This window comes from Chinchilla lanigera, unplaced genomic scaffold, assembly GCF_000276665.1.
Source record: "Chinchilla lanigera isolate Chin_1 unplaced genomic scaffold, ChiLan1.0 scaffold00021, whole genome shotgun sequence".
NCBI classification, from domain to species: Eukaryota; Metazoa; Chordata; class Mammalia; order Rodentia; family Chinchillidae; genus Chinchilla; species Chinchilla lanigera.
In genome coordinates, this window is record NW_004955422.1 from 23,449,175 (window position 1) to 23,475,919 (window position 26,745).

A 26,745-nucleotide genomic window follows, 5' to 3' on the forward strand; every position below is an offset into this window, starting at 1 on the left:
TACTCAGATAAGTCATTTAATAATGAGACCCAAAGCCACTGCCACCCAACAGCCTTGACTGTCACACATTGAGGGGTTCAGCTTTCCACCGTGGCTCGGTGTGGCCGCAGGGGCTGAGTTTTCTATGCACAGTTTGGAGGGAATTCCAGCCTTTGTTTGTACCTGGGCCCCAGTTCAGAGCCATGTGAGCACAGCGGAGCATGAGGAGCAGAGCCTCGCACGGGGCTTCGGCGCCACCACAGGCCGACAGGCCAGAGCCACGGGCCGCCTGTCGGCACTCCTGCCGAGTCACTGCTGCCTCTGCCTGGCTCTGCAGCACCTGTGCGCTCTGAGCGGGCCAGCTGGGCCCTGGGCTCCGGCCCCACATCAGGCTGGGACTGCAGTGAGGAGCACTGGAGCCGCGCGCGGCCCACGCAGGAGCCAGGCACACAGCAGAGCAGGGGTCAGGCCGCCAGGTCCTGCGCGAGGCTGAGGCGCGCTCCTGTTCTGAGGAAAGGGTATGCCGCGAGCCTTGGCTGGGAAACTTTTCACTTGGTGAGTTAAATACAAGGATTTAAAAAATCATATACGTCATACTTGTCCTAAAAACCACCCAAATGCTAATTATGCACATATATACGTACTGTATGTACTGAGTGTGTACAGACACACACACAAACCACGAGGTAGTTTATATCACCATTAAAAAAATCAATACATTTCCTTTGTCACAGAGTGGTGACCACTGGCTGTACAACAGCTGTTTGGAATTAGTGGTTAAATAAAAATGAGAACTCAGGAAATTTCAGGAGGGTGTGACATTTACAAGTAAACACTCTTTGAAACTGCGGTGACTGCTCTAAATGAATAGTTACAATTCTTTGTTATTTCCTGTGATATAAGAGGGGAATCTATACAGCTTCTGGGAACTATACAATTTACTAAGTAGTCTCAAGAGATTATATTTTACAGCTTACTCTACTCTCTGTGCATTGGTGGAGGGTTTGATACAATCTCTATGTACACTTTTAACATTATTCCTGACCTTCATTTGGAATTAATTCCTTAAATAAAAAAAAATGGTCACCATTCCTCACCTGCTTGGAAAGTGCCTGACAGAAACCCCTGTTGGGGGCAGAGGGTGCAAAGCCTCTGCATCCCACACCCCCGGACCAAAAGAGGGCAGCAACTCCACACGACACTGGGAAGCAACATCTATTGTTCTCAGGGTCTCCTCGTAGGTGGGGGCCGCTGGCGCGGCCCCATTCATGCCAGAGCAGGGAAGTCTTCGGGGTCATCCGGGTTGGGGGCAATGTCTTGTGTCTAAAGAAGAGAAAGGTTTGGAACTGACTGTCCTGTCCCTGCTCCCGATGTGCCGGGGGAGGGGACTTGGCACAGATCCTGAGGGTCGAGGGGGCCGTTCGGGGGAGGGCCTTGGCAGGGCAGGCCCCGGGCCACTGTGCTCCGTTCTCCCTCCTGCGAATCCACACTAGTGAGAGTCAGTGAGGGGCCCTCTGGACTGCGCCCCCCTCACCCAGGAAACGCAACAGTGTTCATCACCTGCTGCGGCCGGGCCTGCAGACACAGGGCGAACCATTCAGTTCTTGTCTTTGCAGAGCTGAGACGGGGAAACACAACCTCCACCACAGGCATCCTGGGAACTGGGGACACCTAGTGCCACGCCTGCTGTCCCCGACAAGCCCTGGGGACTGGCCTGGAAGGGGAGGGCAGGCGCCGTACAGCCTCCCAACAGCTCTGCTATTTCAAAGGTGTGAATATGTTTTTTCTGGTCCCAGAGTGGATCCTTTTTTTTTTCACAAGTATTTATATTCAGGAAAGAAGTCGAGTTTTTGCTGTTACTTAATAAAAACTATAAGCATTTTTTCTGGGGCCACTCCCTGGTGCCAGGGAACTGGGTAGCAAAAGGAACATTTCTGAGAACAGAGAAGGGCTCCAGGTCACAAGGACACACACTGGCCCAGGCTGGACTCCCAGTAAACAAGTGCTTTCACCTGTTCATAAAGCTTTCTTGAAGTGGCTGCCACAGAGGAAGTGTGCTGGGTGGGCACTGGGAGACCAGTGGCAAAAGGCAGCCACGGCTTCTGTCTGCTGGACAGACAGCAGACACTGCCCGGTGAGACCCGCTAGCCGGGAGATACTGCTACGAAGTAAGGGACACGTTTCTCGCAGACCTTCGCTGGTCTGGAAGACAGGATTCGGAAGCCTCTGGTAAAGGAGTTCAGAAGCTTCCAGTCAAGGTGGGCGGGTGGAGGGCGGGGTGAGGAGGACAATCTGGGAGCTGGCTGTGCAGCCAGGAGGGAGGCAGTTGGGACGCGGATCACGAAGGGCCTGACGCTCAGGGAAGGCATGTCTGAGCTTGGGCACCCAGTCAGGCATAGGAAGCAATGGTCAGGTGGCCTGGTTCCATCTCAGGCTGGGGACCCTGTCCCACACGGAGGAGGAGGGACTGGTGGACAGCAGCCCTCCCTGCAGATGCTGAGGGAGGCGATGGCAGGTTCCGACCTGATGGGTGTCTACAGTGCGCCATCACCACGCCAAACCCTCACCTCCAGACTTGCTGTGGCCGGAGCTGCAGCCACGCCAGCACCTGGTGCCCCATGCCAAGTCAGACCACCAGGCCCAGGGCACGCTGGCCCCCTCACTGCCTTCAGAGAGCACCCAGGGCTGACGAGTGCAACCACTTACCACCACTTCCAGTCTGGGTGTGTAGTTCTCCGCCCGCCGGATCCGCCCCCGGCCGCCCCGGGCACCGCCTCTGCCTCCACGGCCAGGACGAGGGAGGTTCCCAAAGTTAATCTCCAGCTGGGATGTGATGTCATTGGCAGCTTTCCGGAAAACATGGGCATCCTCCTCATAGTCATCCTTCACTATCTGGAACACAGTGACAACCTCAGTCACACACACAAAGCGTCTCAGGACACTGACTGCGCAGAAGCGTCTCCAGGACACTACACAGCCGCTGGACACCATCGCCCCTCAGCGGAGGCCCGCCCTGGATGGAGGGGCCCTGCGTCCTGGTTCTCATGCAGGTGAGTGTGGTACATTTCAGTCGCACGGTCCTCTGGCTGACGTTGCTGAACTGACTACTGTTTTAAGTGAGACCACAGGTTTATCAGTTTAGCAAGTTAAGATGTGAGATTTAACGTGACTAACAGTAATTAATGTCAGTGTTCCAGTGGATTCTGCCAAGATGAAAAAAGTTTCTGCTTATTTGTTCACAAACACTACCCTAATCCTTAAGGAAATATCACCTCCCAGAAACAGAATCTGGAGAACTCAACATGGGTGCTGACTGTACAAATACCACGTTAAGAACTGCATGACTCACAATCAGTATTTCTGACTCAAGATGTATGGAAATCTTGTAACAAAGCATGGCTGCCAGAGTTTGCTTTTTTGTTTTTCGCTTTTTTGTTGTTTTTTGAGACTGGGTCTCACTATACAGTTCAGGCTGGCCTCAAACTTACAGTGATCCTTTTGCCTCAGCCTCCTGAGTGCTGGGATTACAAGTGTGTGCCACCACACTCAGCGCAAAACCATACTGCTTTTTAAAGAACTGCTTCAGTTCAAATTCTTTGTATTTTAGGAGATCAGGTAAGTTCTATCTTTTGTTAAAAGAAAACTATAACAAACCTCACCCAAATCTGATTTGAGTTTTCAATTCAAAATCATATTAAAAAAAACCAAAACCTCCCTTTAGTAAAACCTAAATGTTCAGAAAAGAAAACATGCCACTGCACTGCCCTTGGCTGAGAATCTCCAAAGTGCTGCGAAGTTAAACATTCCTATATGCTGCCCAGGAAATAGGAAAAATTTCCATGAGCACTCTTGATTCCTTTTGGCCATATGTTCATTACAAGTTTCAAAATTCAGATTAAAATAAAGCTTCCTGAGGCAAAAAAGGCGAATCCTGGATGGAAGTTAAACACAAAAAAACCTAGTAAGAGGCAACAGTAAACACTCTTACCCAAAAGACAGGTGGCTACCAGCGTACACTGGCACAGAAGTGCTGGTGAGGTGTTGGGCGCCTCCCCCAAGAGGGAACCCAGGGTGCGGGGATGAGGAGGACTGCACAGTCTCAGGCCTGGGTCCCTTCTCACCTCTGTGGCCCTGGCCACAGTGCACGGTGTACAGAGATGCTTTAAATTTGACCTTTGTAGGCAGCAGAGTTCTATGCAAACAGGAGGTTTTCGTGCAGGCTTTTGTGTCTTAGGGTGCCCAGAACAAAGTAAAATAATGACCCCATGATGTGGCTTTTGTTGCTTGAAGAGCAGTCCCTGGCTAGAATCCACAACTGCCCTAAGATTCACAAGGACCAAAGAGCGATTCATAGAGCTCAGGCCCAGTAACTCAGCTGACCTGGTTACTCCCAGTGTTCCCACACACCTCTGAAGCCAGGATGGATTAAAGCTGTGGACCAGGGAAGAGACTTCTATTTTTACCTGACATGTCAGCTGCATGTCTCTCAGCCTGAGGGCACAGCTGGTATAGACAAAGCTTTATTTGCATTGCTCAGAACAAAAAAGAACCAAGACAGTGGACACCAGGCAGCCTAGCCAGCTAGTGAGCTTGCCAAACACCTCACAGAGATCCCCAGGAGAGTAACACTCTGGCCTCTCGAGTGTGTAAAAGCCAATTCTGGTAGAACATCTCAGGACTTATCAGTAAGGTCCCCTAGATTTTGGACTCACCAAAGAGGACAGAGGGGCTACTGTATCATAAATGACAGATGGTAGGAAGTATCCATTCAAAGAATATAACTGACTGATGTGTGAGTGGGAACTCTTAGGGTTTGGATTGTAAATGCCCCCTAGCAGCTTGTGTGTTAAAAGACTTTGTCCCCAGCCTATGCCACTACTGGGAAATGGGACAGCCTTTAGAAGGTGAGGCCTAGTGGGAAGAAGTTAGGTCATTAACCTAATGCTTGCCCTTACAGGGGACAGGAGACCTGGCCCCTATCTGAATCTCTGTGTGAGCAGTTTCCTCTACCACACAGTTCCACCACGATGTTCTGTCTTGCCGCAGGCTCAAAGCAATGGGGCAAAGCAACCATGGACTGACACCTCTGAAACTGTGAATAAACATAAGCCTTTCCTGCTTGTAAGTTGATTACCTCAGGCACATTGTCACATCAACAGAAAGTCTACTAACACAGGAACAAAGACAAATCTACATAGTATTATGAGCCTCCACCTAACAATCAATAACCAGTACTCAACAACAAAGAGTTATCTAGTGACTAGTTTCAAGCTGTGATCAAAGGATAAAAATTCTAAATTCTGTCAGTGGGATGCTTCAACGTACCCTTAAGTTCAGTAACCTAAAGAGAATGTGATTAATGACCCATGGTCTCATTAATTTATGGAGGTAGATATTTTCCCTAAAATATCTCCCTTAAAAACTTGAGGCATGTAATAAAGAGCTGAATGTAAGCATGGAATAGAAGGCCATTTGCAACACTAGAGACTTCCTGAGCAGCCCTCACAGTTAAGCTGGTTGGGGCAGTAGCTGACCTCACTGTCCAGCAGCCTAGGACTTCTCTGCAGCTCCTGCAGTTAGGCAGAAGGCACACAGCCTCTGAAATAACACAAGAAAAGCAACATAGGTTTTGAATCTCCGACTGTAGTGTAAGGTGAGCAACTACTCCCAACAAGATGGTCATAAAGATTTAGAGCTACAGGTAATCTAATTGTGCAAATACAGAGTAGTCATCTTCTCAAATGGCGCTGTCCAGGAAACATTCTACATCTCTTACTCAAGAGACAGAAAATGAACATATAATGAACACAGTATTTGGACAGTCTCCATGCAGTTCCAGGCTGGGCAGAAAATGTGCTGTCACTCTACAGCTATGTATTTTAGTGTCAACACATTAAGCTTCAATTCTTTTTCATCCTCTGATTACTCTTAAGCAGAAACAAGAATACCAATTACTAATGTTCCAGCTTTCAAAATGATAGGAAAGGTCTATTTCATTTCCACTAAGGTAAAAGTGAAGGATTACCTCCACATACAAAATGCAATGCTTACATCATCTCTATATTTTGACTTGTGAATCACCACCGCTTTGGAAGGAACAGTAGATTCTGGTTTCCGGATGTTAAACTCAGGTTTTGGTCTGGTCTGTTCTTGAAGATTTTTCCATTCGTCCAAGGTCATCTCATAAACTTGAGTTTCCTCTTCTACCTCCAACTCAGGAACTCTACAGAGATATACAATCATAAAAAATAATTTTTGATGGAACTGAAATGCCTACCAAAGAAAAAATTATAATCTTGGTTTAACACACTTTTGTAGAACCGCATCTCGGATGTAAGGTAAGAACGCCCTTGAGTCATAAGCTTCCATACTTTATTTTCATCATTTCATGCCATTGCTGCCAACTGAACATACTTTCTCTCTCTGTTCAAAGCAGCCCACGGAAAAATGGGATCATCACTGTCCCAATACCATGCGCACCTCTTGTAGGGACAGAAAACAATTTGGCTGCTTCAGAAATCCGCCTGAGTGGTCTTTATTTTAAAACGTTCACATATGATTTGTCAGTTTCACTCTTAGGTGTATTCCCAAGAGAAGTGAAAACATATGTTCACACGAAAGCCCACACATGAATGGTCATAGCAGCATTATCCCTAACACCCATGACCTAGAAACTACCCTCATGTCCGTAACACAATAAACAGAAGATATTTTTTAAAATGTTACTTGGCAGTAAAAAGAAACAAAGTACTAGTACACGGTGCACCAAGAGCAAACCTTGACAACAGGGTGCTGAGCGTAATAAGGCAGCCACACAGAGCTAAGTCCTGTTTCTGTGTAGGGTTCCATTTATATAAAATATTCATAAGAGGCAAATTTATAGAGACAAAAAGCAGATCAGACTGAACGCTTAATGGATAGGAGATTTCCTTGGGAGATGATGGAAATGTTCTAGAACTAGATAATGGTGATGGTTGCATAACACTGTAGAAGTACTAGATGCCACTGCACTTGGTCTTAGCAAAAAGGCCGAGAAGTGATCTAGATGCCACTGAACTGCACGTTTTGAAAGGATCAAAACTAAATATTACAAGTAGCTTACCATCAACTGCCTCCACTGAAAAAATGCAAGAGGAATGAAGTATTAACATGGTATAATACAAATAAACCGGACACCTTTCACCAAGTAAAATAAGCCAAATATTGAAGGAATGATTCCTTACAAGAGGTAAACTCATTCATACAAAGTAGGGCTGACAGGAGGAGTTCCTAGTGGCAAGAGGGTACACAGTTTCTGTTTGGGATGATGAGAAAGTTCTGGAGATAATGGCAGTGATGGCTACACACAATGTAATTGATGGAAATATCTTATTACTTAAAAATGAGCTAAGCATAGTGGTGCCTGTCTTATAAACCCAGGACTTGAAAAGCTGAGACAGGAGGGTTCAAGGTAGTCTAAGCTATATAGCAAGTTAAAGGCCAGCCTAGACTATATAGAAGACCCAACCTATCTAAAAAAAAGGTAATTTTATGTTATTTATATTTATACAAATTTTAAAACATTAATAATGCACTATACTCCAAGCCATTGAACAGTAAATGTCTGAGTTGTATAGTATGAGAATTACATTCAATAAAGTTGTTTAAAAGTAAAAAAAAAAAAAAAAATAGGGAGGGATTCAAACCTACACCTTCACTGAAGAGCCAATGTAACTCAGAGTTCTATGATTATACAAGTTAATGATGAAAACTGTAAGCAAAATTGGGAGAGGAATCTAATTGCAAAGCATCCAAGACAGACACACAGTAGTGACGACCTATGAAGGGAGTGGGAGAGCTTCGGGGTGATGGGTGACACTGTGTATCCTGATGGGCCCACAAGTACATGCATGTGTCAAAACTGTGAGCATACAGTGCAGAGTTGTGGCTCTCACAGTATAGCAATTTTATATGAGAAAAGAGAAGTGGTAAACAAACCCTAAGTTAATTAATTATTAACTATTAATGATAGGTACACCGAACTAGTTAGGGGAAAGTATATAAATATCTAATTTAATATGAAATGTGTCAAAAACAAGGTTGACAATAGGTAGATATGATAGAACATATTAAGATATAAAAGTTTTGGGTGGGGCTGGGGATTTAGCTCAGTGACATAAGCGCCTGCCTGGCAAGTGCAAGGTCCTGAGTTCAGTTCCCTGTACCAAAAACAAACAAAAAAACAAAAAAATAATTAAAAGTTTAGGGTGGTAGGTAGAGGTACCTACCTGATTATAAAATTCTTTAGAAGTGTTGTTAGAACACTTCCGTTAAGAAATTAGAAAAATACTACTATTAACACACAGATTCCCCCAGTCAGCCATCAGGAAGCCCCAGTCCTGCAAGTGCTTAGGACTCAATCCTGGCCCGCCCTGCGTTCCTTCCCCCCCACCCTCTCTCAGATGCCCGAGGAGGCGCACACTGGGGAGGAGACTTTGCCTTCCAGGCAGAAACTGCCCAACTTATGTCTCTCATTATCAATACCTTCGGTTCCAACAAGGGAATTTTCCTAAAGGGAGCTGATCTCTAATGGTTTTGATGCCATGGATGAGATATCCGAGGAGAGCCTGACAAGATACTTCCAAGTTGGACAGCGGTGAATGGCTGAACAGTGACATCATCCCCAACTCTGAGCGCACTCTGACTTTGCTGGACACAGCTACTGGCATGACCAAGGTTTACCTCATAAACAATTTGAGAATCACTGCCAAGTCTAGTACTGAAGTGTTTATGGAGGCTCTTCAGGCCGGTACAGACATCTTCGTGATTAGGCAATCTGGTGTGAGATTTCACTCTTCCTTTCTGGTGGCAGAGAAAGTGGTGGTGGTCGCAAAGCACAACAGTGATGAGCAGTATGCCGCAGGGTTCTGCTGGGATCTTTCACTGTGCACTCCAGCCGCAGAAGCCCACCAGCCAGGGCCCAAAGTGATCTCCACCTCCAAGTACCAGACAGGTACTCAGAATAGAGGCAAGTTGAAGCAATGGTGAAGAAACACCTGCAGCTCACAGGCTATCCTATCACTCTACTGGGAGAAGGAGAGAGAGGAGGAAATCAGTGATGACGAGGCAAAGGAAGAGAAAGAGGAGGAAGCCCAAGATTGAAGATGTGGGCTCAAAAGAGGAGGAAGACACTGGTAAGAATGTGAAAGAGAAAACCGAGAAAATTGAGAAGAAATACAGCAAGCACAAAGAAATGAACATGACCAAGCCCATCTGGACCAGAAATTCAGATGACATCACTCAGGAGGAATATGAAAAATTCATTTGTTTATTTACTTGTGACAGTGTCTTGCTATGTAGCTTAGGCTGGCCCAGGCACTCTGCAACAACTCCAGTGTGGAGACATGGCCAAAGGCTGACACAGAAAGAACGATAAGGCTGTACAGGACCTGGTAATGCTGCTGTCTGAAACTGCACTGCTGTGTTCTGACTTCTCCCGTGAGGACCCCAGAGCCACTCTAACCACATGCTCTGCATGACCAAGCTGGGTCTGGACACTGCTGAAGACAAAGTGGCGCGGAGAAGCCCACTGCTGCTGTTCCTGACAAATCCCCATCTCTAGGGGGATGAGAATGCAAATCAAATGGAAGAAGTGGATCAGGAGCATGTACTGGGAAGCCCTGGCCCTCCGTACAGTGTCCCCACAGCTACACAGCAACCTCCAGTGGCCCCGTCCCACCCTGCTCCCTCTGCTGACATCCGGTAGGTTTTTCCTCTCCTACCCTCTGTCTAAGGCAGGAAAGAAGGGCCTCATGCTCCATTCACTCCATAATTTGACAGCAGCGTTAGATGTTGTACATAGTGATCTTATTTTTTTTCATTTTGTTCTGACAATAAAGTATGCAGAATAAAGAATATAGTTTAATACCACCCCCTCCACGGATCTCAAACATATACTGGCAACAATATGGAAAGATCTTAAAGAAGACATAATAATAGCAAAATATGGGCTAAAACCCACCTCATTTAGAGAGGCACTTGATGGAGATTAGAGTATAGCCGCACATGGAGATGAAGCAGGAAGAGATGGAGGGAGTGGGAGCGGGAGCAGGAGGAGGAGAGGGAGTGGGTTTTAGTTTTGGCACTGGGGAAGGAGCCACATCCCCAGCCACAAGGAAAAGAATTTTTATCAAAGCTGCTCATAGAGAAAAGGTAGTCAAATCTATGGTAATGTGAGTAATGCTAAATGCAAATTTATTTAGTTTATACATGCAAATTTGATGGTTATACTGTTTCTAAATGGGTGAAATTATAAAATAAAACTGCCTTAACCACAGCTATGTTTATTTATAAATGAATGGGATATTGTCCCATTCTGGTTTGCTTACTATAGGGCAGAGACTACATAAAAGGTTTTATATTAATTATAATTATCTCAGGATAATTAATCCTATGAATTAATGACTCCATTCTCCAGATAAGAAAATCAAGACAGAGGTTTTACAGTTAACAAATAACAGCAAGGCCACGTTTCAAATCTAGTCATTACCTGTCCAAAGCCCACCCCAATCTCTGTGCAGCCTCGAGATGCAGGAAGGGAGGGGCAGAGGTCAAGGTAGGGGAGCCAGGCACAGAGACCTCAGGTTTACTGAACTGTCTAAGCAGTCAGACAGTGTGAGCCCCAAGAGGTAAAACTCCAGCACCCAGATATCAGACGGGGGCGGTCTGGTTAACCACACACAGCAAAAAACACAGCACACGGAAGGCTTCACTGTTTAAGCAAACGCACATGGAAACCAATTATAAAAACACTGGAGATACTTTGAGCACAGAGAGCAGCACCCAGCCTCACAGCCGGGAACAGAGACTCCTCAGGGCTCCAGGTCACGCTTCCTCATGCTGACACAGCCACATTCTTTTCAGAAAGTTCCCAACAGCAAGTTCATCTAAGGGAGGATCGGCCCTGACTGTCCACTGCGGTCAGTGCCTGCTGGGCAGCCATGGTCTAGGAAGAGGATCATTATGTCCTCCTTCCTGAGCTGCCCAGGGGTCAAGGATACTCTGTGTGGACGCCCCCAGGGCCACTGAAAAGACGCCCTTCCCGCTGCTGTCCTTGGAGAGAGGTGCTGACGTGCACGGCAGACCGAGATGCCAGCAGCTCATCAGCTGCACGTGTCTTTCCAGCCGACCACAGAATATCACCATCCAATATCATGGATGTAACAGTATCTCCACAGAATGATGCTAGTATCTCTCCCTACTGCTTGTATCGTTTGAATGGGTACAAATGTTTATTGGTTCAAAGAGAGCAGAATGTTTTCCTCAAGGTGTCTATTTAAGTCGTTTACAACATTCACGTACCCATGAACCAATTTCCTTACTTAACCCACTGCCTAAATATTCTTATTAGTGGCAAATCCTATTTCTCTTTTTTTTGGAAAAAAAAAATCGAACTCAGGACCTTGCACTTACCAGGCAGGCACTTTGCCGCTGAGCTAGATCGCCAGCAAATCCTGTTTCTCTAAACACATTTCTTAGCTGTTCTGAATAGCAAATTAACAGATTCCACACTCATCAATCACTGTGGCACTTTTACTCTTGCAAGAAGTCACAATAAGAGCAGACATTTATACAGCACTAATGCCGTGCCAGGCACCACTCACACTCTCAATCCTTCCAACAACCTTATGCTGTAGTTTCTGTATTGTTCTCCTTCCAAAGATGAAGAATACTGAACCACTAAGGAAGAGATATTAAATAACTTGCTCAAGTGAGTAAGGGGTAGGTCTGGGTTTGCACAGTGCACAGCAGTTCAGAGACTGGATTCTCAGCTGCCAGATACTCTGCCTCTGGTGGTTGAAGCATAGGCAGGAACCCCACAGATGAAGAAGAAAGTCAGTGGGAAGATGGACAGAAAAACAGGGAACCCGCATGTCTGAGAGTCTGGTGCGGTGTGAAGGCATGGGCATGAGAAAGGTATGTTTCAGATCATGATACAGGGGCCACAGGTGAACCCTGAGAAGGCAAATGGACCCAACTTTAAGGTCCTGCAAGAGCCCTACAGGACGCCACAGGGGTCAACCAGAATGCCAGTATGAGGCCCACTTTGGTACAGAAAGTGAAGCCACGGAGACCTGCCAGAAGAAATGGTCTGATGATTACAGCTGGTTAGCAGATGCTGCTAGTCAGTAGACAGGATGGACTTCTAGGTAGCACAGATCACCAGGGTGGGGTACGGTGGAATTCAAGGAGTGAGCAGGTCAAGAAGAGGCCAGTTCCACAGATAACTTCTAGACTTCTGATCTGTGCAGCTGGCTGGGTAGCAATGCTATTCTGCCTAACAAGGCCCAGAGGTTTGTAGGGAAAGTGATCAGCTCAATCCTGGGCATGGTGAGCATGACGAGGATTTGGGATATCCTGGGAGGTGTCCACCAGGCAGATGGACACACAGACCTGGGGCCTCCAGGAAAGGACAGAGCCAGAGAGCCCATATGTACATGACAATTTAAACCACAAGGGCATGTAGGATTCCAGAAAGACTAGGGAGGGACGAGGACAGAATCAGAGCCCTGAAGAACTAGATATTTAGGGGCTGGGGATTTAGCTCAGCGGCAAAAGCGCCTGCCTGGCAAGCGCAAGGTCGTGAGTTTGGTTCCCGGTACCAGAGAAAAAACAAAAAACAAAAAAACAAAAAACAACAAAAAAAAGAACTAGATATTTAAAAGACCAGAAATGCAGAGATGAGCACACAGTTGTCTCTGAGAGGCAGAAGGAAGACCAGAAGAGTATCGACCCCAGGAACCGGTGCAAATGCATTTAAGAATTCAGTTAAAGCCATTGTTTCTGTGAAGTCAGGGGAGACTCGGACCGCAGCATCTGTCAGACACGAGACACAGTGCAGTTTCAGAAGGGCGACGAGGGCAGAGGCTGGGCGTGAGGGAGGAAATGGTGGCGGAGTACACACAGCTCAGGACAGGGGAGCTGAAGGAGGATGTGTGGCCAGGAAGAGAAGATTTAAAACTGGAGTTTGGGCATGTTTTAAATGCTGATCAGAAGGCCAGAGCTGGGAGGAAGGAGACGAGCAGAACAGCAGTGGGAGAAGCTGACCCGCAGTGTGAAGTTCCAGGAAGCCAGCAGGTCTGTGCAGCCCTGCAGACAGCTCGTTTCTCTGGAGGCAAAGTTGTGCTGGTGAGACAAAGGATGAGGGGTGGAGATGATGGTTCACACTTTTTTTTTTTGGTGCTGGGAATCGAACTCAGGACCTTGCGCTTGCCAGGCAGGCACTTATGCCACTGAGCTACATCCCGGTGGCAGTGTGGAGATGATGAATCCACAAAATGGAGATGCTGCGCAGTACTGAGGGCTCACTTCAGGACACTGGTGCTCAGCGTGTGGCCACAGGCACGGAGGAGGTGTCGCCTACGGGATGTGTGACTAGGTACAACAGAAAACCCAAAGGGCAGAGGAGCTGAAGGGACGGGTGTGAGAGGTGGCCTGAGACCTACATTACCTGGAGAAAAGGGAGGGAGGACTGGCCGGGAGATCATCGGGGAACAAGGTAAGACCAGTCCCAAGAAAGGAGGTGAACAGCTGCTGACAGAAAGGCTGCAGCTAGTGGACAGAATGTTTGAATTTAAGCCATTATCATTAAAAATCATTCATTAGATTACCTGAGCTACTTACTTTGTGCATGAATCACTAATACATTAAAGAGATCAGGGTTAAGCACTCAGACACAAGAAAAAGACCCACAACCCTGAGGGAAAGGTGGACGAGACCCCTACTTGGCTGGAGAGTCCTCCTCCAGGGCGCCCTGGGCCTCCTCCATCGCCGGGATCTCGTCCATCAGGCCAGTCAGCTCTGAGTCGCTGGAAAACAGTAAGAGCCTCTCCAGTCACTGTGACTTCACATCGGTGTTCTGAAAACACACTCACGTGCCTTCCCTGAAGGCACGTTCTTCAAGGAACTAGGTACACAAATAGTTATCCACAGCAAAATCAGGATAGGAAAACACAGTCTCAGTTGCTCATCCATATAAGTAATTTCCAAAAATGCTAAAGGTTCCTGAATAAAATTTCCATGATCTAACATGAAGAACAGACTCAAAGATCAGAAAAAATACTCAAAACTCTGATTATCCTGGGGATTTCAATTAGTAAAAGGAGCCACAAATATTCTCAAACTATTAGTGTTAAATGATTTGTTAAAAATAAAACTATACCACACCAAACTCTTAGAAAATGGTAGTAAGAGCCGGGCGTGGTGCCGCATGCCTGTAACCCCAGCACTTGAGAGGCTGAGGCAGGAGGATCATTGCGAGTTCGAGACCAGCCTGTGCTACAAAGTGAGCTCAAGACCAGCTTGAACTACGTAGCAAGACCCTGTCTCAAAAAGACCAAAAAAGAAAAAGAAAAGAAAATGGTAGTAAGGTAGAACTGGAACCCCAAAAAAACGAGCATGCATTATTACAAGAAACCCCTACTCCAGAAAACGATGGCTCTGAGACACTGATTGAAATACTCAAACACACAATACTTAGCAGAATAACTTGAAATTCAATTCACAAGATCTTAATTTTTTCCATTTTATATTAACATTAATTCTATTTGATAAGCCAGGTGAAGTGGCAGACAGACACTTGCAATCCCAGCACTCTGGGAGGCTGAGACAGGTTAGGATTGCAAGTTTGAGACCAGCCTGTGCAACTTAATGAGAGACTGTCTAAAAATTTTAAAAGGAGCTGGGGACATAGCTCAGTGCAAAGGTGCTGGGCTTAATTCCCCCCAGTACCACACAGAAAAAAAGAACACTACCAATGAGCAATGACAGCACATCACATGTTACATTTTAGTATTATTTTGTACATTTGTATTCTAGGAGGGCAATTTAAGAAAAGTTAAGCTTATGTAAAAAGCTTGTGCTTTTCAAAAGAAGAACATGGAAGGCCAGCCCTCCTCAAGCCTTCACCCTTGTAGAAAGCCAGCCCTGCACTGCTGGGCCTGCTCAGCCCTCCTCTTCCTCTGCAGACACCAGCAAGGACGGTAACAGCAGCATCAAAGACTGACCCTAGCCGGCCAAACCAGCAGTCACAGAGCAGGGGGCTGGGAAGACTCTGATGAACGTCTAATTAGAGCCTGGGTGAGACCAGCCACTGAGCATCCATCTGCAAATGATTTCAAAACATCAAGATGCAACATCAAGGAGCTACAGGAGCTGTGGGAGGTCACAGGGAAATATAAACGTGCAAGAATTTAAAGTTCTTCCGAGGCCTGTGTGAACATATAGGGCCCCACGTGGGGCATCAGCAAATCCATGGTTGGCTGCCACAAATTTGATAAACAGACCTTTAAAAAAGCAGTTTCAAATCTCAATGTGACACAGCAAATGTCTTTAAAAGTTACCTCCTGTTTTGATCCAAGGTCTTCCCACCAACCAACAACAACGAAAGTCACTAAACCAAAGCCCCAAATCAAGGACACACCAAGTAGAAAGAACCATACAGAGACATCATTTTCAAAAACCTAAAATCCAGAAATTTCCATTTAGTCACAGGCGCTCAGCAGGTACGTGCGTACTTACCTAGCGTCTTTTCCCGACCCCCAGGTGCGAACTCCACACCCACCCGTGCTGTCTTCAGGTCTGAATGCCCTGGAGGAAGAACGAATATTCCCTTAAACTGGAAATTGCTCTCCAAACTCCAAATCAGAAAAAGATCACGAAACTTGCCCCAAGATCGGCGTCCCAGGAAAAAACAGTATACTAATACAAAGTTAAATAAATATTAACACAGAGTAATAGATTCAGATCGTGTATTACCAAAATCTTAAAGCAAAAATAGCATTTACAAAGAAACTTACATTTTATCATTCCCACTGTATCTTTCAAAATCTCGCTTCCCTCTTGGGTCAAAAGTGTCGAAAGCTCTGTTTCCGGGCCCACCTCGGCCTCGGCCTCGAAGGCCCCCTCTTGGGCCTCCACGGCCTCTGGGCGCTCGGTCTCGATCAAACCTATCAACCGGCCTAGGAAGAGAGGGTACAATGAAAAGCTCTGAACTGGATTAAAGGTCCAAAGCCTTCTTGAGGGGAAAAAAAAAGTCCAGAAAGACAGTCATTACAGCTCTAGTACACTGCAAAGAGTGGTGGCTTGAACAACAAAGAAACAGAAGCAGGGTAGGTAGATGACTCGTCTGAGGTCACACAGTTACTAAGCAGGGAACGAGCTTGGGTTCTAGACAGGGATTATGCTGACCTGAGTGGACCTAGTTGCCCACTTATAAAGTGTGGACATTAACCAAAGACTATATGTAAGTTTCATTCCTGTCCCTAAAATGCAATCCTCAATTTGGAATGTCTCACATCACATATCAGCAGAAAGGTTAAACTTCAAGTTATGACCCCTCCCAAATCTTTCTCTCCCAAACACACAACTAGGTGGTGACCTTTGGGACTGAGAACATTAACCTGCTGCGACCTGACTTCCACCTCACAACTCCCCAAACTTCAAGGGCAGTGAAGGCCTCTGCTGACACTGACAGCAACTTCTGTCTTTCTGGCAACTGACCTCTACACACCATTTCACACCAATTTTCCTCTGACCTTTTGGGATGCTTTTTCCCTACCTGTCCTTAAAAAATTTCTTTTTGAAATAGTTAATACTCAAACACAGTACAAGATTGTGTTCCTTGGTCCCCCCAACCCGACTTCTCAGAGGTGGCCACTTCCGGATTGACGTGTAGGGAGCGGGTGTGTCTTGCCTCCTGCAGGGCACCAGGTCCCGCACTCTACAGAGCTTTCCGGGCTCTCCTGGTCCTCACCTGTGCCGCCCTTCCTGACCCTCCTCCCCTGCACTCGCTCTGCGGGCTCTACTCATCTCCCTGGCTGTGTCTCTCCTTCACAAACCCAGTTCCTTCCTGGACATCCTCACCTGGACAACCCTTGGCCTGGCAAGTACACGACCAACACTGACCCTTGTTCCTTCTGTGGCCCCCAGTGCATGACAGAGGGAGGAGCCAATCCACTCCTCCCTCCTCGTCCCCTGTCCATCCAGGGGCCAGGCCCAGGGTGTGACTGTCGCCCACTCTCCAGCTCTGTCTCTGGTCACCACCACTCTTCCAGAGAACATGCCTCTGTCCTACGAGACTCTTAGCTCCCAGAGAAAGAACCACATCTTGCTCATCATTTTAATCCTAGTTTAGTATGGTAATTAAAAAAAAATTGTTGAGGCTTCTAAAAACATTAAAGCAACAACAAATTACTTATTTAATAGCTGTCATGGCATCAAAAAATCAAGGGGCATTAGTAGCTCCAATTCTAGCACCAGAGGGATGTCCTAGCATACGTTCATCACTAAGCATGTTAATGAAAAAGCTACTACATGACAGTGGGTTAAAAAGATACAAAATTTGGGCTGGGGATAAAGCTCAGTGGCACAGCATGAAGTCCTGAGTTCAATTCCTGGTACCAGAAAAAAAAAAAGAAAAAGATACAAAACTTTACTCCAAAAGGTGAAGAACTATGGCCATACCACCCTGAACGCACCTGATCTCGTCAGAAGGCTGAAGAAAAGAAATACAAAAGTACTGATAATTAATTTTAAGTTCTCCAAGTTAGCTTTTCTGTCTCCCACCTCCCCTAACTAACCCAAACCATATGTTTAAATAAAAATATTTATAAAAAAGTCTACCCCAAAATTTAGATGAAATGGGGGAAAGGAAGTAAAAATTATAAAGATGAGATATATATCAATTTTCAAAACAAATTAATTGTTACATGCATCGCAAAGATATACTAAGAAAAAAGAAAAAAGATGAAAAACATGGAAAATGTCCATGAAAATCTGGTTTAATGTATAGAAATTTAGATCAACAAATTAGCAAATTCTTTTAAAATTCTGAAACCAAGCCTAAAAATAGCCCTGTGGGGCCAGGGATATAGTTCAGTGGCAGAGTACATGCCTGGCAAGCTCAAGGTGCTGAGTTCAATTCCTGGTACAAAAAAAAAAACAAAAAACAAAAAACAAATCCTGTGTGTTCTGGTACATTTCCAGCCTTGAAACCATTTTTCTTTATTCCACAACCTTTCTCTCCTAATTAAATACATTCGTGATACTTCTTTTTTCGTTGTTTTTTTGAGATAGGGTCTTGCTATGTAGTTTAGGCTGGTCTTGAACTTACTATGTAGCAGGCTAGGCTCAAAGTTGCACTGATCCTCCGGCCTCAGCTTTCCCAGGGCTGGGATTACAGGCATGTACCATCATGCCCAGTGCTCACAATCACTTTTTAATATCACTGTATTATAAAATGTATCTTCTTTTTATAAAGGTTGGTGAAGACTGAGCGCTCCTGTACTACGTTTAGGAAGATTTGAGACAAACTCACAAGCAAAATGAAGGAAAACACATTTGAACTGAGCATTGCTGTGTGTACCCACACTTCACGGTCTTGCAACAATCCTACAGCTAGGGTTTGGATTGGGAAGGTCTCTCAAGAGTCCCATGTATCAAACTCGGTCCCCAGCCCACAGCGCTATCGGGAGGCAGTGGAATCTAAGGATTGGGACCTAGTGGGAGGTTCTGGGTCACTGGGGTACACGTTTGAGGGCGTTGTGGGACCCTGGTCTCTGAAAAGCCTTCCTCTACCACGCACTGCAGCGGGATGGGCGGCCTCGCTCAAGTCCAAAAGCCACAGGGTCACTGGGCCTCCAGGGCTGTGAGCCAAAACAAACCTTTCCTCCCGTACGCTGATTACCTCTGGGGTTCTGATCCAGTAAGGAAAAGCTGACAAGGAAACACAAGCACCTGCTCTACAGGTAGAGGCTGAAGCTCACAGAGGGTGAATGAGAAATTACTCTTTAGTGGGAACAGTTTCAGTCTGGGAAGAAAAAAATTCTGGAGGTAGATGGCAGAGATGGCTGTACAATAGCGTGCATGTGCTGAATGCCACAGAACAGCACGCTTAGAAATGATTAAAATGGTGAAATTATGGTATACACTGTATTATTATGCCACAACTTTTTTCTTCATTTGGGGGAGTCAAACATTTAGGCAAGCAATTCCTTTCTGTTACTGACTTCAAATGATCAGCAAAGAAGTATAAAAAGTAAGAGCCAAAGTGAACCCAGACTAATTTCTTAATGTTCTAGGATCTGAGGGTTCATGCCAGTTCATCTGGAGCCTAAGGAAAAATTCCCACTGCGCTGACAACAATAGTTGCAGGTATGGCACAGCCCATGTGGCGCAGCTGACGTCTGCAGCTCAGACACTGGTGTCCAGCCCAGCACCAAATGGGCTCTGCTTTTAGAGGAAAACATGTCAGGCCTGGGTGGAGCGACAATCCTGGCCAGCTAGCTGCGACCAGAGTTCAGACTGCTGACCTTGCTGCATCTGTTTAGATGATCTTTCAAGATAACCAACAGTCTACAATTCTGTTCAACAAACATGTACCAAAGAAATTTAAGGTACTATCATTTTTCAGTCAAATAAGCAAAAACTGAACTTTGACTTACTACATGCAAATCTGGAGAAAATGTGCTGAAAAATGTCCTTAAAGATAGTGATAAAAGCAAAGGACAGGTGCCACCATTGCGACTTATCACTGCCTCAGCTTTCTCCACCCCAGTTTTTGCTTTCACACTACATGCACCCCTCCGACCGTGCACAAAGGCACAGAGCTTTGGATCTGGGCACAGACATCTGCCTGGAACCACTGCTGTATGGGTCTAACTGCACTTCCACTCCCGGGACGCCACCTAGGAGATGCCATCAGGTACCAAAAGCTGCTCACTGGGTTATCGTTGATTAAAAAAAACTGGGGGCTGAGCAAAGGTCCAACATTAAGGGAGCGGTTACATCATGATACATCCAAAGAAAAGATCATAATGGAGCCATTAAAAGTGCTGACCAAACTTTGTTAATGACATGGAAAAGGTTTATGCCGCATGAGGAGAAAAAGAAAGAATATAAAAACTTAATAATGTGTGTTATCATCTGGTAAAAGTAGATCAACACGTTAAAAAAAAAAAGAGAACATGCTGTAACATTAAGAATAATCAGATGGCAAGACCGGTAGTTTCACCAGGTGTGGTGGCGCCTGCCTGAAATCCCAGTGCTTAGGAGGCTGAGGCAGGAGGATTGCTATGAGTTTGAGGCCAACTTGGGCTATGTAGTGAGTTTGAGGCCAGCATGGACTACATGAAGAGTCCTATCTCTAAATAAATAAATAAATGAATGAATGAATAAATAAAAATTTGTTAAGAGACTGGTAGTTTTATAGTGAGTTTGAGGACAGCCTGGACTACATAGTGTGACCCTGTCTATAAACAAACAAATGAAAAATTTTTAAAGATTGGTAGTTTTACCTTTCTTCATAATTTTATACATTTGCCAAACTGTCTATACTGACTATTTCTTTAGATATCTTATGAACTTTTACTACCAGAAGAGTATTTGGTAAGAAACCAAAGAAAATAACTTCTGATGTCACAGGACTTATTTAAAAATTCAAATTTCCTTGAAAGTAAGAATCCCTGAGCTGGGCATGGTACTGCACACCGTAATCTCAGCACTCAGGAGGCTGAGGCAGGAGGACTGTCCACAGTTCCAGGTGAGTCTAGGTTACATAGTGAGTTCAAGGCCAGCCTGAACTACATAGCGAGACCCTGCCTCAAAACACAAAACAAAAAACTAAAACAAAACAAAAAAGAATTGCCTACTTATACCCAATACAGTGCACTGAGAAGCATACCCTGCTTTCTTGGTGTTCCTGTTGAAGTGCAGAGCCTCACTCCATGAAGACACGTCAGATACGCTCAAATTCTGGGCTGTGAAAAATGCCCTTAAAGATAGTGATAAAGCAAGGACAGGTACCAGAGGTACAAGGGATAACTGGTCCCCTCTTTATAAATGTCAAATGCATGAAGAAAAAGGAAGACCGAGGAGCTACTCCAGATTACAGAAGACAACATATAGTGCACATTCCTGGACTGGATCCTGATCAAGAAAGATTTTTTCTTTTGCTAGAAGGATATCATTAGGACAACTGGTGAAATGTAAGCCAACATGCAGATTATATAACTTATACAATTAGATCATGGTATTGTATTGATGTTAATGAGTTCGATCACTGTACCATGTTTTTAGGAACTACATATAAAGTATTTAGGGACAGAGGGACATTTGTAGGCCTTACTCTTAAATGACAAGAGTCTTGAATCAGTTAAATAAAATCAAAACTAGATCCTTAGGCTAAAAATAGCTCTCTAGTCTAGAACTTCAAAGAAATTTTAACCCGTCCTGTGTAGCTTTTTTATGAGTGCTTTTAAGTTACCAAACACTTTTGTTTTGTAGTGCGGGGGGATGGAGTCCAGGGCCCCACGCACACTGTACAAGCCTCGCCCTGAGCCGCACCCCCACCTCAATTTGTTTTGAATCATTTCCTATACCAGGACATAAGGTTAACTATTAGATAATGTGGTTCCTTCCTATGTCACCTAAGTATGGGATTTGCCACCACTCCTAGGCCTGTGCTCTGGCAGATCAGAAGGGCCACTTACTGCAAAGCCTTTGGGACTTCACTCTCTCTAAGGATGGCAGTACATACTTTTCATCGGTGTACTTCTCGGCTGTGAAGTCTGCCTGCCGCTCCGTCTCATAGGGTCGATATTCCCTGTAGGATCGCCGCTCTGTTTTGTCCAGTGTAATGTCTGTCCCCCGGCTGTCGTTCCATCCTTGTACCTCCTCTCTTCTAGGAGTGCGTCCCTGGCCTGCTGGCAGAAACAAAGCAGAGAGCTGGACAACAGCGGTGTGAAACTTCACAGGTACTTCTAAGTTTCAATTTCCTAGATCACTGGAAAATCTGAGAAGTCGAGGCAAATTTCAGAGAGCAAAAAAGTTGTGGCTACAACTACCTAGAGTTTACCACTTTTTTTTTTTCTTTTTTTGGTCTTTTTGAGACAGGGTCTCACTGTGCAGTTCAGGCTGGCCTGGAGCTCACTTTGTAGCCCAGACTGGTCTTGAACTCACAACGATCCTCCTGCCTCAGCCTCCCGAGTGCTGGGATTACAGGCATGCGCCACCACGCCCAGCGAGTTTACCACTTTTTATTAGTAAAACTTTACTATTAAATCCCTCTTTCTGAAATGTCCTAGAAAGTATAATAAGATTTTAAAACAGGGGCTGAGGATTTAGCTCAGTGGCACAAGCGACTTCCTAGAAAGCACAAGGTCCTGAGTTTGATCCCCGGTACCACACAAAAAATAAATAAATAAATAAAACATATAAGCTACGCTACAATTACAGGTATCTTGAAGTAACTCTATAACAGCTATGGATATATTTTGCTAAATAAGTTATTTTTCACGGAGGCAACTTAACCAATATGGTTATAAATCCTCTTCAGAAAATTAAAGGAGAAATTCTCTGCATTTCAGATTATACTTTCATGATCCCAACTGCACATAAAGGCCTACGGTTATGCACTGGCTACTAAAGTTTTCATTTCGAAATAGCTTGTAGTGCACATCTTTATTTTAGAAACAGATTTTCTTGCTCTTTGATGAGATTTACATACTAGGTATCATACTTTTGAAGTATGAGCCCAACTTGGTACATTCCAACTCACTCCAGAGCCAGTCAATACTCAGGCCTCATCTCTTTCATCCACTGAGACTTTTGTACCCAGTAGAGGCAAGGACAGGGTGCTGGGGCTACCCTAGTCTTTCCCTCTCTCCCTTCTCCTTTGCTACTCCCATCTAATTTTGATGCTTTAAATTTTTAAATCTATACTTAAAGTTAACACTGGGTATTGTGTGAAGAACTTTGTCACTTCTTTTTTTTTTTTTTGGTTTTTTGGTTTTTCTCCGGTACCGGGAACTGAACTCACGACCTTGCGCTTGCCAGGCAGGCGCTTTTGCCGCTGAGCTAAATCCCCAGCCCCGTGTCACTTCTTAAATCATCTCCTAAAAATGTCATGGAACCCAGGGCCTTTGTACTGAGCTATATCCCCAGCCTGTTTTTTATTTTGAGACAGGGTCCAAGCTAAATTGCCCAGGCTGGGCTTAAACTGAGATTCTTTTGCCTCAGCCTGCCAGAGTGCTGGGATTACAGGTATGCACCACCATTCTCTGCTTGTTTCAATATCTCTTGATACAAATTATTCTTCACGTTGGCTGTATAGCTAAAAAAATATTAAATTTATTCATGTCAATGGGTATGTTTAAATTGCTTGATTCCTCTCTCTCAGACACACACTATGACTTTTAATATATGTATATTTCTACTTTACATATATATTGTGGTTTTTTTATTTTGTTTTTTTCCGGTACCGGGAATTTAACTCATGACCTTGCGCTTGCCAGGCAGGCGCTGTGCCGCTGAGCTAAATCCCCAGCCCCTTGTTTCATTTTTTGAGACAGGGTCTCGCTGTGTAGTAAAGGCTGCCCTTGAACTCACTTATGTACCCAGGCTGGCTCTAAACTCATGGTGATCCTCCTAACTCTGCCTCCTAACTGCTGGATTAGCCAGGCGTGGTGATGCATGTCTGTTATCCCAGCACTCAGGAGGCTGAGGCAGGAGGATGGTTGCAAGTTTGAGGCCAGCCTAGGCTATATAGTTAGTTCAGGGGCAGCCTGAACTATACAGCAAGACCCTGTCTCAAAAAAAAAACAAAAAAAAAACAAAAAAACTGTGTAACTTATTACCTTTAACATGAATTGTCTCCTTTAGTGTGAAATTAAAACTTGGACAACAGACTTAAGATCAATTTTCTATGATCTTTAATATCCTATACCCTAGAAATACCTAAGTCCAACGTGCATCCATCCTAGAGTGAGGTCACAATCCATGCTTGTGACACGGTTAGGGCACGGGAAAGATGCCATCATATAAAAGTACTATGCTTTTACTGTGGAAACATTACCAGAAGACCAAAACTGGAAGAGGCTTTTGCAATATAAGGCAGAAAAATGCCAGTTTGAAAACTAACTACCTAATAAATACAAAATTATTAACAGACCATAACATAAGTTATCAGGACATTTGTCAGAAGTAACAATGCTTTTCAATACTTTTCTGTGTGGAAAGCTGTTTCAGAACAGCACAAAAGTTCCTATCTGCAAGTTTTTAAACACTTAGGGGCTGGGGATTTAGCTCAATGGCACAGCGCCTGCCTGGCAAGCTCAAGGTTGTGAGTTCAATTCCCGGTACCGGAAAAAAAAAACCAAAGGGGGATAAAAAACGTTTTTAAACACTTTTAATATCTCCATTCAACTACAGAATTACTCATCTTGCCTTCTTTCTGCAGCCTCTTATCTTTTAACTCTATCAATTAAATTTGAAATTCACCATCCAAAACCTAAACTATGACATTTATTACACACTTTGTAGTAAAGTCTCTTCCAGAGTTTCTGGGTATAAACTGAAAACTGGTAAAGACAATTGGCTACTTATTAGGATAATCATGAATACCCAGCAAACACTTCAGCGTTTCTCTAAAACGCCCCAAAACAAAGGTAATGAGTGACTGATGTTTCCCCGCAACATTTAGTTCTAAAGATCGAGGCTGCAACTGAACCTGGCTTGTTCTGCGCTGGGTCAGCAGCTCCTAGTAGCAGTTCAGATGCTGCATCTCATCAGCCCTTTCCAATAAAAGGCTGGCACATGCAGCTCGATCGTATTATCTAAACCAAGCCCACAGAAGAAACAAAACACAACAAAATTTACAGCAAGGTTTCCTATTTTTTAAAAAAAAAAAGTTGAGCTTTAGCTCAAAGACCTTAGTTCTGAAAAGCCAGAAGCAAAGTTGAAACAGTGTCTGGTAATTCAAGAATGAATTTATCGGGCAAGGCTCACCGAAAAGGTCTGTGTGTAACAGTAGACACAAGTTCAGGACATTCAAAACCTACATTTTCATGGAGAAATCTTGCCATTTCCACGTTTTGGGGGGGCTAATAAATGTTTTTAAATCTCACATTTGAGATTTATCTACACTAAGCTTTCGTGTACAACATTCAAATTAAAGATTTTGAGTGCAGACCAGTACAATCCGTACCAATTAGCGCTCACAAAACCTTGAGAGGTGTTCCCTAATTCCCTCCCATCATGATAAATTTAGTACAGTAACTACATGGATGGGAATTAATGAGACTTTTGCTCCTGAAACTGCGCATACTTGAAAAGGAGCTACAATAATAAAATTTCTAACTCCAAAAATTAACTACAGATCTTTAACATACATCTCATGAGCTTGATTGCCGCGAACTGATGGACACACTACAAGCATACTAGACTGCAATGTGGAGTGAGAGGAGTAGGCTGCACCCCAGTTTCTATCATTTGTTTAGGAAGAGAAACAGCACTATACACTCATGTATATAAATTTATGAATATAAGTGCAGTGCCTACACGAGGAAAATTAGGGGGTCTTTGCTTAACATATATTTTGAGATTTTTTAGTTTTCTTAACAAAAACACATTTTTAAAAGGCTAAAAATCAGATTAACACCCCTAGCTTCAGTCTCACACTGTCCTAAAGTAGTCTATTTTCGTTTGTTAAAAAATAAGTGGCAAAAATATAAGTGGAGATGCAGTTGAGCCCTCCTCAATGCTTCTATACCCACTGTATTTATCTACGTTTAAGAGAAAAACACAACCGTATTCAAGTGTTCTCACCTACTGCTTAAACAGGGCCATACAGCTACTGGGATATCGAATAACTTTTTTAAAAAACAAATAATTTCCAACATCTTTACGTTCTGACTCTCAAGCGACGTCTCTGGACTTTTCATAAAGGTAAACATTACCTAAAGTCAAAGCCCCAAGGGAAATCAGGGGGCGTTCTCTTGGGGTCGGAATGCAGAGTTTTCAATCAGGCCAGAAACAAGGCACTGCAGGCCACCGGCTATCCCGCCAGCGCTGGCCTGAGCGGCCACGCTGCACACCCTAGCCGGGGTCCTCCTCCTGCCATCCTGGGCCGCTCCCCAGGGTGTGCGCTGACCTCCTTGCTAAGGGGGGCGGGAGACCGCGCACGCTCTGCGTGGAAGGTCAGCCAGCTTTCCTACAGCGTCTCGAGTGAATCCCAAGTCGCACACCCGTCCACACAGCACGCTGCCCTGGCAGTTGAGGTGTGGGGTGCAGGGGAGGGCACAGGGCCTGATGACACAGGCGGCCCCCCTCCGTCCTCCACTGGGTCCGCGATCGCCTCCCGACCGCGGAGGCCGGAGGGCGGACAGAGAAGGCTCTTGCTGGGTCCGCACGACCCCAGGCTTCGTACCAGCGACCTCCCTCCACTCTGCCCAACTCGGGTCCCGCACGCCGGAAGGGCCTGCGGACCCCCGGGTGGACCCCGGCCCCAGGGGATCGCCCCACCGTCCGGAAGTGCGGCCCGGCAGGGTGACCTCCGTACCCTGCTGTGGCGGTGGCGGTGGCAGGGCCCCCCCGGGGCTCGCGGGACCCTTGCGCTCCTTGCGGGACCCCTTGCGGCCGCCTGCGCCGGGCTTGGGCCCCGGGGCCGCGGCTCCCGCCTCGTCGCGCTTCCTGCGCGGCAGCTGCAGCTGGCGCCGGCGCTCGGCCTCGCGCAGGACGTCGAACGGATCCGACTCGTCGTCCAGCAGCTGGTGAAAGCGGTTGGCAACGACGCAGCCGAAGGTCTCCTGCATGGTGGCGCCGGCCGGGCCGCCCTTCATGCTCGGCGCGGCACCGCAAGCCGGCCGGGCGCCCACGGGAGCGCGCCTCAGCGGAGACAGCGGCGTGAGCCCATCCCGCCCGCCGCAGCAGCTCCCGGCCCCGCGCCTACCG

The 26,745-nt window shown here is 45.6% G+C and overlaps 1 protein-coding gene across 2 annotated transcripts; it reads right to left on the minus strand.

The window, feature by feature from the left end:
* On the minus strand, positions 1-26,745 carry Habp4 (hyaluronan binding protein 4). Of its 2 annotated transcripts, none has more exons than XM_005384699.1 (8): positions 26,354-26,745; positions 21,554-21,716; positions 15,816-15,977; positions 15,538-15,606; positions 13,743-13,826; positions 6,031-6,202; positions 2,686-2,871; positions 1-1,302 (listed from the first exon to the last, which is right to left on the minus strand). In XM_005384699.1, exons 1-8 carry the CDS (start codon positions 26,631-26,633, stop codon positions 1,246-1,248), a joined length of 1,173 nt encoding a protein of 390 aa, XP_005384756.1. In that variant the 5' UTR covers positions 26,634-26,745; the 3' UTR covers positions 1-1,245. The 2 variants fall into 2 exon arrangements, with proteins under 2 accessions (XP_005384756.1, XP_005384755.1); XM_005384698.1 differs by having other exon boundaries at positions 21,554-21,719.